The 15,844-nt window shown below is 36.0% G+C and overlaps 1 protein-coding gene across 11 annotated transcripts in view; it reads left to right on the forward strand.

Annotated features, from left to right (window-relative positions):
* Positions 1-15,844, forward strand: part of NR2C1 (nuclear receptor subfamily 2 group C member 1) — a 53,356-nt gene that overhangs the window by 18,226 nt on the left and 19,286 nt on the right. For 8 of the 11 annotated variants that reach the window (XM_063396316.1, XM_063396304.1, XM_063396309.1 and 5 more), the window contains 7 exons: positions 671-778; positions 5,177-5,407; positions 8,827-8,908; positions 10,833-11,012; positions 12,952-13,099; positions 13,201-13,291; positions 14,489-14,673. In XM_063396316.1, coding sequence (XP_063252386.1) covers positions 707-778; positions 5,177-5,407; positions 8,827-8,908; positions 10,833-11,012; positions 12,952-13,099; positions 13,201-13,291; positions 14,489-14,673 — 989 coding nt within the window. In that variant the 5' untranslated portion in view covers positions 671-706. The remainder of the gene's footprint in view (positions 1-670; positions 779-5,176; positions 5,408-8,826; positions 8,909-10,832; positions 11,013-12,951; positions 13,100-13,200; positions 13,292-14,488; positions 14,674-15,844) is intronic. The other 3 variants (XM_063396312.1, XM_063396313.1, XM_063396315.1) reach the window with 1 other exon arrangement.

Raw genomic sequence — 15,844 nt, forward strand, 5'->3', positions numbered from 1 at the left:
CAAATAGCAGCCGTCCTTAATTTTTATTGACAGATAATGTAATGACTAATACCTTCCCCATATGCTGTTGGCCGTAGGATGCGAAGAATTTTTAAAATACTGAGAATTGTTAAAACACTTGCATGAATTGTGTCTGAGAGCATTCACGAAGAGATTTTAATACAAGATACACTGTTTGCAAACTCACACAATTTATTAGTTTTCTCTACAGAATAAAAGAATTGAAACTGACAAATGCTGTGTTTCCATACAAAAACCCTTCTGTCCCTTCAGGTGAACCATTAAAGTACATTTCTTGCAAACATACCACAGCTGTGATGATAGGTATTGTGTCTCATGAACACCAACAGTAGTAAATACTCAGTTCATTTGACATACGTGGACTTGTCAACAATTAATTGCTTTACTTAAAGCAGATTTATTTGTAAATTTCACATTGGAAGGTATTTCAAAATGAGTTTAAATCAGAATTTTCTAATTAGAAAAATTAAGGTGTTGAATTAGATTACAAACATTTGCATTTTTATAGAAAAAGAGTGTCAGATTTTCCATGGCCTTGTTCACAGAAATTAGAAGTTGATGAAACCTTACGATTTTACCCATTAAGATAGTGGATCCAGTAAAACAGTACGTCTGTTGTCAGTGCATTTCATCTGTTTCTTGTTTGTAGGTTCCACATTCCCAGGAAGCTGGTACACAGACACTAATGGATGGGACACCACAAGGAATACAGATTGTCCCTGCAGATTCGGGTGTCTCTCTGTCCCAGCGGATACAGGTATGCTTCATCTGAGGCACTGTAAAAGCAGAGGTGACCTATTTGCTTCTGCCACTTTTCACGTGCAGTTCTTTTTTATTTTCATCGTGTTACTTGCTTTCATGTAAATATTCAGCCCCTGATGGCAGAGACCCTTTCTATATAAACAGGAATAAAACATCATTTCAGTCTTTCCTCTTTTTTCCATTTTTTCCCCTTGTAAGAATTTTAACATTACAAAACTCCTAAATCACTGAACAGAAGAATACTTTTTGCAAGTGAAGCTGTTCCTTAAAAGTTGAATATTTTGTCGATTTGGTAGTTTAACTAAGTTGGAGGATTTCTACATTTTGGAGCAGAAGCGGGGAGTGAAATACTGCATTTTATCTCTGAAATCATGAAAAAGTGCAGGGAAACTTAGTGTCTGAGAAGAATTCTGGTTTTTGGTTGTCCCAACCCATGTTGTATGTCAGTTTTATAATCCGTAGTCTGCCCAAGTAATAACCTCCAGCTGAAGTGAGGGTAGTGAAGTTTTTGGCAATGTAGATACTTAAATCAACCTAGAAATGCATATATGGAGACTAGAATGATTTGAGGAATTAAATTTTATATTTTATGCCGTAGAAGTCAGTGCAAGTCAGTTTTATTTTTAATTTTCATTGTAGAGAAAAATATCAGCTGCAGAATATAGAAAATATTCAAGGATATATGTTGTTCATATGAAAGCACACATTTAAGTGAGCCAGGTGCTAGTATAATCTTGGCTGCTTTTTCTTTTACCAGCTTTGCTCTAAAACATTGTCCTATGTTTTTTTTCCTGTTCTGGTGCATTATGTTCAAGCTGTCAACCTTCCAAGGCTCTTCACAACCACCCCCCATACATGATGGGGATTTTTTAGATTTATTACCTACTACCTGTGCCCTAGTCGTGGTATCTATTTTACCAATCCAGTAGGTCTTCATTCTTTCAGCTAGCTCCACTGCATTTCTCCACTTTGTGTGCAGCTGTACTTTTAATTAATTAATTAGTGTTCATCAATTAACCACCGTTCTTCAAAAAGAACAATAAGCTCTTTGGTTGTTATTTCTTGATATGTGTGGAACAACACTCAGTCAAAACACTCATCCTGCAAGAGACATCTACAAACATATCACTAATATCAAACATAGAAATAAAAACTTTGCTCAGAGAAGAATTTATGTGAAAAGTAGTTTGTAGGAATAAGTGTATCTCAGTGAAATGTCCACCATAAATGTTACACTGAATAATTTTGAGTATATAGTTTCAATCAATGTTTTTCCTTTATTGTTATTAAATGCACCTCATGATCTGAAATATTGAAATAGAAAATCCTCAGTAAAAGGTTCTTTAAAACGTTTCATTAGTCACTCTTCTTAGGGAATGCTAGCATTTCTTCTGGGAGAAAAGTTGAATTTTACATTTGTTCAACAGGCATTTCTGCACCAAAATGGCTGTTATAAACAGATGTATTAGTTGTGTTTAGACATTTTCTTTTTTCTGAAATAGGAGCACACAGTTACTGAGGTGTTTAATTTACTGAAATGATGTTCAGATGGAAATCAAAACTTGTAACAGACAAGGCTTAAAAGCAATAAAGGAAAATAATATCTTCCATTGTCATCAAGATGCTTAAATGAAATATATGAGGGTAGTGTATTTTTATGCAGTTAATTCTGAATTTATATATTCCTGTTTCATAGTATTATTGTTTTAGCAATATTGAGTTTCAGATTATTAAGAAAGATAATGTGTTGTCACTGATTCGTGGTGGATTTGTGGTCAGAAGTGTTCTTCCTCTTCCCTCTGATTATTTTTTTCTCTTACCTTGACATTTAGGTGTTGCAGGTTGTTGTACTGTGGTGAACTGCTCCACTTGTCAGTGTCCCCAGTGCAGTGTAGGTGGAGGTTTTGCAGGTGTGTGGCCATAAGAGGTCAGCTGCAGATGCTGAATTGTGTTTAACCTGCTTTCCCTTTTGCCTCTGTCAGTTGTCAGATGCTTGTCAGCTGCAGAAATCGCTTGTGCAGGTTGAACAGCTCTGTAAGGATATTAATGTAACACTGTACCTTCTATGTCATGTACTGGAAACTACCTGGGCATCCTCCTAGAATGGCAGGAACTGATTTGAAGACTGGGACTCTGTTAAATAGAAGGTGAAGTGAATTGGGTGAAGTAGCAGTTGTTCTTCTGCCTACTGTCCTGCTGTATTTATCTACAAGTACATATGTTTTTTTAATTACACACCTGGGCTACAGTAGGAAAAAAGATAACTCAGTATATATGTCCCAAAAATAATTTTAGCTATAGTTCAAGTTTGTGTTTTTACTGTTTGGGACATGCTGGGTTTTGGGTATACTTTGTATAAACCAACTAGATGGAGTATGTTCCTTTTTTGGGGTACACACAGTTGTGCTTTTAAGATTTGATAGGGAGACAGATTTTAGCTAAGAGTGTCTTTTGATGAGCAGGTCTGGAAATTGAAAAAACAGCAGAGTGTTCTGTTTGGCTTTTGTACATATATGCACCCTGTTGAGCATAAGATACATTGGATTTTTCCTAATCCAAATAAAATAGATGTTTGGAAAGAAGGGGAATGGAATATCAGCTAGTTTGAAAATAGCCAAAATCACAAGAGAAGTAAATGTAGGATTGTAAATGAAGGAAAATGGAACAAGGAAAAGGAAATTAACAAATGAAGGAAATGAAAAGGGCAGTGAAGTCTGCCTTCTAAAGAATATAAAACCAACATAAAGGAATTTAAAGAAGAAATAAGAGTCTGCTGTAGCTATTTGTGGTCCCAGACATGTAGATATATGAAAAAACTGAACAGAAAATTTATCATGTTGATAATTATTGTCATGCTTACTATTGTCTTCTCACCCGATACCCCAAATCCCATGATAGTTTTTGTTCTTTAGTATTTAGAATTTTGTCATTTTACTTGCACTTTTCTCTTAGATATGCTTTTAATCATATTTTCCAGAGAAAAAGATTGAAATATGATCCCTTAAAATGTTAAGAGCACAAGGCCACCTGAAGGAAACACATTCATTTTCTGTATTGAAACTCAGGATTTCTAAATATTTGAAAGTGTCAATATTGCATTATAACTGCTGAAATTGGATTCTCATCACTGCTTATCTTTTTAAACTGTAAAATATACACAGGTATTGAGCATTTAGAGAAAGTAATAAGCCTGCTGTGGAGGTGCAGTAGCAAGGGTGATAAAAAACACACATGAAATTATGCCTTGTTCAGTTTCTTTGTGTCATGGTTCTCCACCTAGGAAATATAATTAATATTGGCACCTCAATTACAGTGGAACTAGTTATGGTAAGTATTAGACAACAAAATAAATGTTATCTGTAATAAAAATAAAATTCATATCTTTAATGTGAATGTTGGGAATGTGTAAATAAACATAAATGTTTAGCTGTCAAAAAAAATTAATAGGAGCTATTTTATTGATCTCTAATTCAAAATAGTTTGTAGGAAGCAGTCTTGGTAGAATAATTCTCCTTAGACTCCAGAATAAACCAGGCAGTTTTCCATGTAGACATTTTGATGGAGAAATGAAGTGACTAAAAGTGAGATTTATAATGGCATATATAGAGAGAATCTTGATTATTTTTTCTGAGGATTATAATCTTTTGACAAAGTTGGCAGAAAGTGAAGGATTATTTAATAAAATTCTGTTGAATTTGCACTTTAAAATAGGGATAAAATGGAAAAAAACCCACCCTGTAGATCGGTTCTTGATTATAAAACAAAAATCAGTTTTTCCTTAAAAAAAGAGAAGGAAAAAAAGCAGGGAAAGAGATTCTGTTTCACTTATTTTATTTAGAAATGTATATGTAAAAGAAGGTCCCCACAAAATGAAGTCTAAAATGTATATACTGGTGCAACAGTATAAATGCTTTTCCTGCTGTTTGCTGCTTACTTTTTTCACTTGGGCATCTATGTTTGTGATTTTAAGAAGTTTTTTGCTAAGTAACTAAACCTTGGAGGTGCAGCAAACATTTTGTGTGGAATGCAGTGAATTCAAGATTTAAGATTTCTTATAACCTGATGGGTCTTAGGGCTCAACTACAGACGTGCCTTGAGTTCTGGATGTTAGAATTGTGAAGAGTTTCGGTAGTGTTGTAAAAGCATGCACCAGTTGTAAAAATTGAGTATGAACTCAGGTTTTGACTTCAAACACTTGTGATTGAAATGTGTTTCAAAAACAGTGAAAATCCAAGTTTTCATTTGAGTTTAATTCGGTCTTGTGGGACAGAGGGGAAGGTGATCCTGCTTCTCAAATATAAAAGGCAAAATTCCACTTTTCTTCAAGTGCCCGGATTGGGTCCAGAAAGTTAACTTAAATCACCATAACAATTTGAGATAAATGTATTATTAGATTGTCACAGATCAGCAGACGGGCCAGAAGATTCAGATTGTTACAGCACTTGATCAGAGCTCAGCAGGCAAGCAGTTCATCTTAACAAATCATGATGGCTCTACCCCAAGCAAGGTGATCCTTGCCAGACAAGATTCCACTCCAGGAAAAGTTATCCTAGCAACTCCAGATGCTTCAGGTGTCAACCAACTGTTTTTTGCATCCCCTGACATATCTGCACAACACATCCAGGTAGATAATCCACTTTATTTCATATTTTTCATTCAAATGGGATAAGAAAAGATGTTTTATTGCCAGATAAGTCTGTCTGGGTTCTCCTTTTTGATTTTTTTAAAGTATAATTTTCCTTGCACTACAACTCACTGTGGATACTTGAAAATTAGGAAAAATCCTTTTTTTAGTAAATTTCTTGCTTTTAAAATTTATATGTTGGCTCATGACATTAGGAAGAAGACAGTTATTTTTATTGTCATTTCCAGATTCTGCCATGCCAACAGTCCTTTATTTCTGCTCATTAACTCTCCATCTGTTTTCATGTATTGTTGAAAAACATTCACTTTTCTCCATTGTCCTTCTGATTTAACAATTCCTTTTGCTTGGTTTCCTTTTTGCACACTGTTGCAACTGCCATTCAGCTGTGTGAATTGTAGTCCACAGCAGTGCTCCGACTGTTTAGTAGGGAAATACAGTACTCCAGGGGGGTGAGAAAAAAACATGAATGATTTGGGGTTTACTGATGTGATATTGTAACTAGCCAGGGTTGTAACTCCCTGAACTGGTCTCCAGTGCACCTTACTCCCACACACCTTATATGCTTCCTTAGTTGCTACCCTCCAGCTTCCAAGCTTTCTGTCCCACATCCTCAGCCTGGCAGGGACGGGATGGCAGTGAAGAATGTCAAAAACATGCAAGAAGAGTTGGGAGATGTGGCCTCCTTCAGCGTGAAGTAGGAGGCTACTGCACTCCAGCTGAAGTACAGTTACTGCATGTAATTCACCCCCAGACATTTGTGCTGCTGTTACAGTCAGTGGTAGGCCAGACAGCATTCAGATAGCTGCAGTCCATTTAGTCCCGTATGAAACACTTAAACATTATGAACCTAAACAGCTGCTTAAGGAAAGGTATTAAAAGATAGCCAAGTAAATAATGACCTTTCTGAGCATATCCTTTTACTTCCATTAGCTGATGATACAGAGCTAACTGCTGGAGACTGCAGTAACACCGTCATATTTGAGAGCTGCTATTAAAGTTAAACAACCTTTTTTTGTTATTTATATAGACCATGTAAGCTTCAGTCTGTATAATAACCTATAGTATTGTATGGTGTGTGAAGAATACATTAGATGATTTGGCCATCTGAGAGAAGTGTTTAATTAGGTGTCTCTTGCATTATAAGATACTAATAAGGATTTGTGTGGGAGTTTATAAATCACTACAAAATCCTCTTTCAAGCAATCTCTTTCCAGCTGCAGACCCTTAAACTGTTTAGTTTGTGCTCTTCCGTGAACCAGTCCACTGATTCACTATCCACACGCTGTGTAAGCTTGAAAGAATCTCTGTATTATATAATACTTCAGTTTTTGAAACTCGGTTATTTGCAAATGGACATCCTAGGTCCTTGCTCCAAAGAATTTGATTACTCTGAATAGGGGACCAGTAGCAAAAGCCAATCCTATTGAGAGGCATTGAAGCATGCTTAGTGTTATCATACACGTTGTATTTTAGCCTCAACAAAAATATAAACCAGTGGGATGTGAGTAGTCCACATAAAAATTATTTTCAAAGACAATTTAAGAGATGAGAAGTGTGCCACACTGGTTTAAAAGACAAAATTCAGGAAAAGAGGAGATCTGTACAAAAAATTAAAAGCTGTAGTTCTGATAGTATCATTTGGGCAAAATAGGTCAGTTTGAGAGGCAACAGTCTTCTTTCACTCTAGTTTAATTGTTCTGTTGTCCACTGATATGTATGGGTAGAAATTTCCTTTGTCCATTTAAAAGTTCATGAAATACAAATTACCATTCATTTGTTGTTCACCTTCATCCCTTGGGGATCTATAGTATTTTCTCCCTCAAATGATCTTTCCATCTGCAATTTCATCTGTTTTCTTCTTCTGTAGCCTTCACTTGAAATGCCCATTTGTTTGTTCTGCCAAAAACCTTTCTGTTATTGCATCTTATCTTTACGTTGAGTCATTTGGCAAGACTCTCCCATCATCTATTTTAACTTCAGTGGCTCTTCTTCATATTAATAATCAATTTTTATTCTTCGTGTTCTTCAGTTAATAATTTATCTGAGTCTGCGGTTTTTATCTCCTCATGGGCCAATTCTGTAGTCCTTCCTTATGTGGAACTTCCCATTTCAGTGCAGCTTTAATTTGTGGAAGGATTTAGAATTTATTTTTATTTATTTTATATAATATCATGAAAATACATAATGTTAATACTGGAAATTTGGAAGGATTGAAAGGTTAATATTCTCCTAACTCATCATCTTATTTTCCTTTAAACGTTAGTGGTTTTTTAAAGAAAATTTTAGAGATGAATCTCAGAGACAGTATTGTTAACAAGGCTAACTAGAAAAGTGGGTTAAAAAAGCTTATTAAAAAAGCTTGTTAAAAACTTTCCTACATATATCATCTGTACTGTGTTCCAAACTCTGAAAAGCAAATTTCTAAATTTTCTCAGTGGAAGAGAGTGTCCTTTCTGTTTTGGTTATTTCCCTTTCTATCAGAGATCCTGTTCTGAATATGCAAAGCAAGAATGAGGAGTCTGGCTTCCCTTTAAGTCACAGTAGAAGTTAAAAACTCTTCAAGCTTCTAAACTATATTCTGTTTTATTGAGAGGAATGTTTTTTTCTTTTCTATGTCAAGATGGTGTTTGGTTGTTACTTGCAATTTGTCTGTTCCTTTTTTGGAACGGACAAATTGCAAGTAAAAATGGAATGAAAATGGAGTTTTTGCTGTGCTTTATTTATGTTGTAGTGGGATAGTTTTCAAAGATTAGGTGAAGTGTTCTGGTGCCTGCCCTGTACTACTGGGATTCTAAAATTATGTGCTTAACAAAGCTTTACAGGTACCAGCAATAATTGAATAAGACAAGATACTTCAATAATGTCAAACTCTTCTTGAAAGCCAAGCTATATACCCGTTGGAAGTTAATGGTAGTATCCAGAGTACATTTTCTTTTGGTCCATATTTATGTGTTTTATAAAAAAAAGGAGTTAATAAACCTCTGTGTAAATCTAGTAGCCTTTACAAGGGATTTTTTTTGTTCCATCTGTTTAGTGCTTCTGTCTCTTTTGTACTATGGAAGAGCCATTAGTATATAAATATAAAATTGAATAAAAGGTAAGAGTATGCAGATACTAAATGTTTTTCAAAATGTCACTCCATTTTGCATTTAGAGAAATGAAATCTTGAATTCTTCTCAAAAGCATTACAAGTAAAACTCTTGTTCCCTCCTGAAAGGGAGCACAGTGGCATGGCAGGTAGTGACTTTATGTCTCTGAAGACTATTAGATATAATCAAGAAAACATAATATCTTGTAGATTTAATCCCCTATCTTAGACAAAAACCACAAGCATGAGATATATTTTACTATTTCTAGATGGCAAGAAAAATTAAATTCTTTCACACTTTTTTTTTCAGATTTTAACAGACAACTCCCCCAATGAACAGGGCCTAAACAAAGTGTTTGATCTGTGTGTTGTATGTGGAGACAAAGCATCAGGTATTTATTTATTTTTTTTTTAAGGTGGTGCAATTTTGTAAAAGCAGTTTAAAATTCTTCTGAAGCTGTGTAACAGATTGCATGCATATACATGTATAAATTTCTATACATGAAGTGCAGAATTTCACCAAATGGGACTTTAGTATCATAGATAAAATTTATTGTTATCTTACATAGAATCATAGAATATCCTGAGTAGGAAGGGACCCACAAGTATCACTGAAGTCCAACTCCTGGTCCTGCACAGGACATCCTGAGAGTCACACCCTGTGCCTGAGAGCATTGTCCAAATGTTTCCTGAGCTCTGCCAGGCCAGTGCTGTGACCACTGCCCTGGGGAGCCTGTACCAGTGACCAGCCACCCTCTGGGTAAAGAACCTTTTCCTAATGTCCTACCTAAAATCTCCCTGACCAGTTTGATGCCATTCTCTTGGTCCTGGCAGCAGAGGGAGTAGGTCAGTGCCAGCTTGTCATTTCCCCTGCTGAGGAACCTGCAGACCACTAGGAGATCTCCCTTCAGAAAGGAGCAAACTTGCTAGAAAGTAAAATGTTTTAATTTTTTTTCCCCCAAAAATGGCAAAGTTTAACATAAAAAATACAGTTGCTAGAGCTCTAAATATTTGTCTGACCTCACCCATCTCAAGGAAATTTCTGCCAAACTTAAGACAAAGATCTGATTAGCATGTTCTAATTGTTAAAACTTCTCTGACTCCAGTGGAGGGCTGGAGTCTCCCTTGAGGAGCTGGAGATCCAAGGAGGTTTTCCTCCTGTGCTGGCCTTGGAATATTGGGCAGTGGTAACTTTGGGGAGAGTGCCGTGTTCCTCTGAGCAGCTGCAGCTTTTGGGGACCCTCCCATGCGATGACCATTGTCATGAAAACTGCTTTGCAGCCACTTCCAACCTGGAATCCAAGAAGCTGCATCAAAAGAGTAGGTGAAGAAGCAGCCCTGGTACTTTGCAGAATGAATATTCCTAATCCAGCTGCCACTAAATTGTTTCAGACATTTTTCTTTTAATATATATGATGCTTTTGAAATTTCACATTTTAGTAGTGGTAAAAAAGTTGTGATAAAGGAATCTAAAAAACCTGTCAGAATTTCAAGAAACTTTGGGAAAGAATCTAAAAGTGTTTTCTCCCAAATTGGGTCATATTTGTGATTTATTTTGTGATGTGCCATAGGTATTTTGAGGATTCATAAATTAAAATTGTTGTAACTGCCAAGCATGCCTTCATCAATCCTTTTTAGTAATGTTTATATTTTATGCACAATCAAAATAATTTACTTCTAAAAATAATGGTAAAACTTACTTTTTGTAGTATATCTTAGAAATTTTTATGTTGTACAGAAAAATTGCAGAACTGGTCTTCAGAAAAAAAAAGGTTGTAGCTATTCTAGATTATTCTTTCACTGATGTTTTACTGCAAGTACTATGGACATTCATTACCCTGTTAGGAAAATGAAAGGTGAAAGTAAAGCTTTGAAGTGATTGCCTCATGCTGTAAATGCTGTGTGTGCAGTTTCCATGGTTCCATTAGATTTAATGCATACAATTTCAACAGCTGAACTTGTAATGAGCAATTACTGGACTTGTCTGTATGGAAAATTACTAGAAATCTATAAATGATTTTTTTTTTTGCTGTGTTCTTACTTACCTGTTTTCTTAGCCTTTTTTAACACTACTGTCAACAGAACTTGCCTGTTTGTAAAATCCTGTTAAATGCTTTGAACTAGAAAAATTCTTCACTTGCTTTTTTATGTTGTTTTATAGCCTGAATATATTTTAAGATCTGCAATCCATGGGGGAAAACAAGTGTTTTTTTCTGGGTAAAATAGCTAATATTTTGGTTTTAATTATTGTGAAGTGTAAAAAAATAATACTATACTGTAAATCTAATGTCACATTTTCTGTTATTTTGTAACTAGGCCGTCATTATGGAGCAGTAACCTGTGAGGGGTGCAAAGGATTCTTTAAAAGGAGCATCCGGAAGAATTTGGTTTATTCCTGCCGAGGAGCAAAAGACTGTGTCATTAACAAACACCACCGGAATCGCTGTCAGTACTGCAGGCTGCAGAGATGCATCGCCTTTGGGATGAAACAAGATTGTGAGTCTGAATAAGAGCTAACTGCTTCACCTGGCAGCTACTTTCTGCTACCAAAGAGATGCTTTGTACAGATACAAATCGTTATCTTAGTTACATATTTTTAAATCATTATAGGTTTTTCCTTTAAAGCATTGTACAAGTTTCGTGTATCAGCAATATTAAATGCTTTCAGGTGTTTGCTTTAAAAGCTTAATAAGCTCCATCCTGTGTGATGAAGGTGAATGAATTGTTACTCCTACATGGCAAATATTGAACATGTCTGCTTTGTTTTTTTGTGCAGTTCAACTTTTTTATGTGTAAATGAACTACTAAGCTACTGAACTTTTTGAACTCTACCTTCCTTTCAGTTTTTCCAAAGCTGAGATTACTGGCAATTGGTGTTCACTTTTGGCAAAGCTCTGCAGAGACAGTCATTCACAAGGCAGAGATCCATAGTGATCTAAAGTTCAGTTCTTACCCATTCCTGCAGATTCCAAATTCCTTTTAAGTTTTCTGTACATCAGATGTAGTGGTATTGCAATATCACAGCAGTATCAAAATACTAAATGCAAAGAAAATCACACAAAACACAAATTCTTCGGACCTAATACTGTGATACTGTGTAGTACATACAGTATTGGTCTTGTTCTCTGCTCTCTGTCATCCTGCACTTATTTTACTGACCCTCTTGAACCTCTGTGGACATTTTCCTCCCTACAGCCCTTCTTCTGTCAGCAGAAATCAGTAACACAGAGGAAATTAATTCAGAAAGGGAGGAAAAGCTGGGGCAGTGAAAGTGCATCTTTACCCTCTAGTTCAGCTGGTAGTAAGAAAAGACCCCTCCACAGAACACTTCTTAAGCAGAACAAAATCACTGGGCTTAGGGATCAGAAGGCAGGAAAAGAATCTCAGGGTCATGAGGGAGTACTGAGTGGGGGAGAGGATTGTGTGGTGATGAGAAGTCTCATTCCTCAGTGAGGTGGGGAAAGGAAAGAAATCTTAGTATGGTCTCGGACAGTATCTCCCTCAGTGAGGGTTATTTGTCCCTTGAAGAAGCCTTGGCCTTTTCTCAGCAAGGCAAGATCCTGCTGTTGAGCACAGCATTTGCAATGGAACATTAAATACTTGCCTCCATCTCCCACCCTTTAAAGCACTATTTGTGGGTTGCAGGCTGACTTCGGTAGTATTGTTGATACTTGAATATTACAACATTTGGGGTTTAAGATACTTACCAGTGTAAAAATTTGAATAGAATCACAGTCTGCTGCTCTCTTGAAAAGTTTTTAATTTTTTTGTCTGAAGTTACACATTTTTCACATTTCCACATTTTCCCCATAGGGGATAATACTGTAAGTTTCATTTTAGTGTTCAAAGCAAGGTGGTATATCTGTAGGCTAAAGCCCAGATTCATTCCACCTTGTTTCACTGAGTCATTCAAATTAAAAATCCACTTCTTCTCTGAAGTCAGTGACTCTGGGTCAGGGTGTTGCCCAGATTGATCTTAAGTGGTCTGAACTGAACTTGGTGATGGTGTCTTTCCTGCTGTATTGTCTGAGGTCCTAACTTGAGAAGCTTCTTTGAATGAACGAAGTTACATGGGTTCAACACAGACCCACAATCTATAGAAAAACATGCCACGAGTCCTTCACAAAGGAAGAGAGAGTGTGAAACTGAGAGAATGAGAAGCTTTAAGCTTCCATTTTGATTCAAATTAAAAATGAGGGGATGCCTCCTTTAATTGTAACTTTAAAGTGTTCCATATGTTCGATATCAGATCTTTACTACATCATTTGCTGGTTTTTATACAACTTGTTAGCTTGTTGGTTATAGGATATGTATTTTATATATTTTAGTTATTTTCAGAATTATAACTAAAATCAAATCTTCAATAGAGAGAAAAGTATTATTTCTTACTCTGTAACTCAGGGTGTGATTTAATAGTTGGGTATTATTTCTGTAGCTGTACAGTGTGAGAGGAAACCTATTGAAGTGTCAAGAGAAAAATCTTCAAACTGTGCAGCTTCTACAGAAAAGATCTACATTCGCAAAGATCTTCGTAGTCCATTAGCTGCAACCCCAACTTTTGTAACAGACAATGAAACAGCAAGGTATGTAAATTGTATTCAGAAGTGGCTATCTCTGTCTTTTGAAAAAGGAAAATTCAGTTTTAAAATTAAACAAAAGTAAAACTTGTGCTGTTTTCTTTCAGATCAACGGGTTTGCTGGAATCAGGAATGTTTGTTAACATTCATCCGTCTGCAATAAAAACTGAGCCTACTGTGCTGATGACTCCAGATAAGGTATGTGGTGATATTACTGGTACAATAAGTAGAGCTAATTGCTGTAATTGTATATGTAAGGAAAGAAGAGTATTCTATTTGGTTAAATTAATTTTTGAAACACTCCTTTACAATATTCACGAGTGTTACAAATGCCTTCTCTTCTTCGCCTCACACAGTAAAAATGCTAAAAACGTGACAAAGTAAATGTCCTTCCTTCACATTTTTAGAGAGTCTTAAGGGCTGTATTATTTTAATTTTTGTGTTGGGATAATCCTGACACTTGGCTCGCTCTTTTGTACAATTAAAGTGAGATGTTCACAAAACTTCTCATGGCACTATCACAGTGCCATGTGTAAATATGGTCTGATTTTTTTCTCCCAAATCACTATTTTTTTGGCAAAGCTGATAAGACCTATTGTCATCAACAGGTTTTTTTCTGAGCTGGTTTTCCTTTGTTTCCATTTTGTTGCACTTACTGATCCACTAAAGCCATGTGGTACCTTCCTCATATATGCACAGTAGGAAGCATTTGTGTTTTCTAGCTGATATCAAATTACCTCATACTGTTTTCATGCATTTTCCTTTGCTTGCTCTGTCTGCTGTTAGCAGCAGCATACTTGTCTCTAATAATGTACTTTTTTTTTTTTTTTTCTTTTTTTGCTGGGACAGAGTGGGACATGTCTTACTGCTTCTCTAAGTTGCTAGACAGTACTGAATCACTTTTTTCATTTGCAGTTGAACAAAGACATAAACACCATAAAGGCTGCAGCAGAGTTCTTTTTCTGCTTTGTTTATAAAGGTGATTTTTCATGCATTCCTTCTTTTCAGACATTCTCCTACCCTACTACTACTAACTCATTTACATGGGGAAGGGAGATGCTAAAAATACAATCTAGAGCAGTCTTACATCCTGGTGATGGACTAATGCATAAAGATGTGAAAACTTCTTTCTGCACTTGCTTACCATCAGCAGTATTCTTTCTGAAAGAAATAGGTATCTATTACTTTTACAAGTAAATGTCAAAACATTCCATATTTTACATGCAGTGCAGTGTCTAAGTGCTGTATTGTGGTTACCCATAGACTGAAAACAGTTTTCTTACAGATATGTCTTTGCATATGCCCTGTTCTTCATTTATGTGAAAGTTAGGCTCTTCTCTTTCAGGTTAGCAGCTGCCAATTAACTGAGAATTAAAAGCTGTTCTTTTCCCTTAGGTAGAAGCATGTCAGGGAGATTTAAGTACACTGGCAAATGTGGTGACTTCATTAGCAAATCTCAGTAAATGCAAAGACATTTCACAAAGCAGTACAGAGCTGTCTGTGATCGAGAGTTTGAGTAATGGAGATGCATCATTATCTGAACTCAAGCAAGAAGAACAAGCTAGTACTGATGTTACAAGGTAAGGCATGTTTCCCCTATAGATACTGTCCTTTTCAAGAGGTCTCTGTCAATTCAGACCAGTCAATTAGTTAAATCATCACAATGTAGTAAATTTATCTGCTTTAAAAGTAATATCAGTGTAAGCTCATGTAGAAGATAAATATTGTAAGATTCTTCCAAGTGAAATGAAAAGCAAGTTTCATTAGAGAAATAGATCCTTTTAGTTGTTTGTACTTGAAATTAATATAATTTCAGTTAAAGGTTACAGCTGATTTTCGTACCTTTTGGTTGGCCGTACTAAGGTATGTTAGGTCTTGTACTACAGTCTTAGTACTTTGCATCATCCTGGAAATTTTATTTTCAAGAGATTTCACTGAGAGTCTTACAAACTTGTGTCTTGCACTAGTTTTAACTGAGCCATTGGGGTGAGCATGTGTGTAAGATGTATCTACAGAATATCCACAGTTATTCCAGCAATCACAATCATGTTCTTCCTTTCTCATGCAAGCTTCTGGCTGCTGCCCCAGCAATATTCTTCTACCACCTACGTTTTACATGCTGTTCTGAAAGTGTATGGAGTAAATCCATTAAGGGGGGAAATGGTGGGCATATAGTGGCTGAAATAACTGATTTCCCTGTGGTCTCTACTGCTTTGTATAACTGCAAGCAGATTACATTTTTTTCTGCTCCTTTCTTTATATAGTGTTTAGAAAGTCAGTCTGACTTTTTATAAATTCTGGTTTGGGCCTTTGCTGTGTCCTCCTAGGTAAAGAATGTTAGAATATGCTGTGTAAGTAGTTACATGTGCTGATAGACATCATTTAATGCTATGGCTGTTCAAAGAGATGTAGTAATCTTTCATTTGCTGGCACTTCCGGATGTTATTTTTACCAGCTTCAGGATTTCTGTTCAGTTTTAAAAGTCTGTCTATGAAAAGGCATCAGGTTCTCTCAGCCAGAGGGCTTGGAAGAGGTCTGACTTGACATACTCTTGTCAAGTAAGTTACCTAACAGTTGTACAGTGGGAAGGTTCAAGTTAAACATTGCTGTGAAAGGGAAATTGTTACTCCAACAGAAACTAAGATTTTTTTCTAAATTATTGATTTCCCTATCAGACCCAGTGCCAGCATGATCTAACAGACACAGATGTTTATTGAGGGAGTAGAGTTTAAGGGACTTCAGAAATCACAT

This window comes from Prinia subflava, chromosome 4 (genome assembly GCF_021018805.1).
Source record: "Prinia subflava isolate CZ2003 ecotype Zambia chromosome 4, Cam_Psub_1.2, whole genome shotgun sequence".
Classification (NCBI taxonomy): Eukaryota; Metazoa; Chordata; class Aves; order Passeriformes; family Cisticolidae; genus Prinia; species Prinia subflava.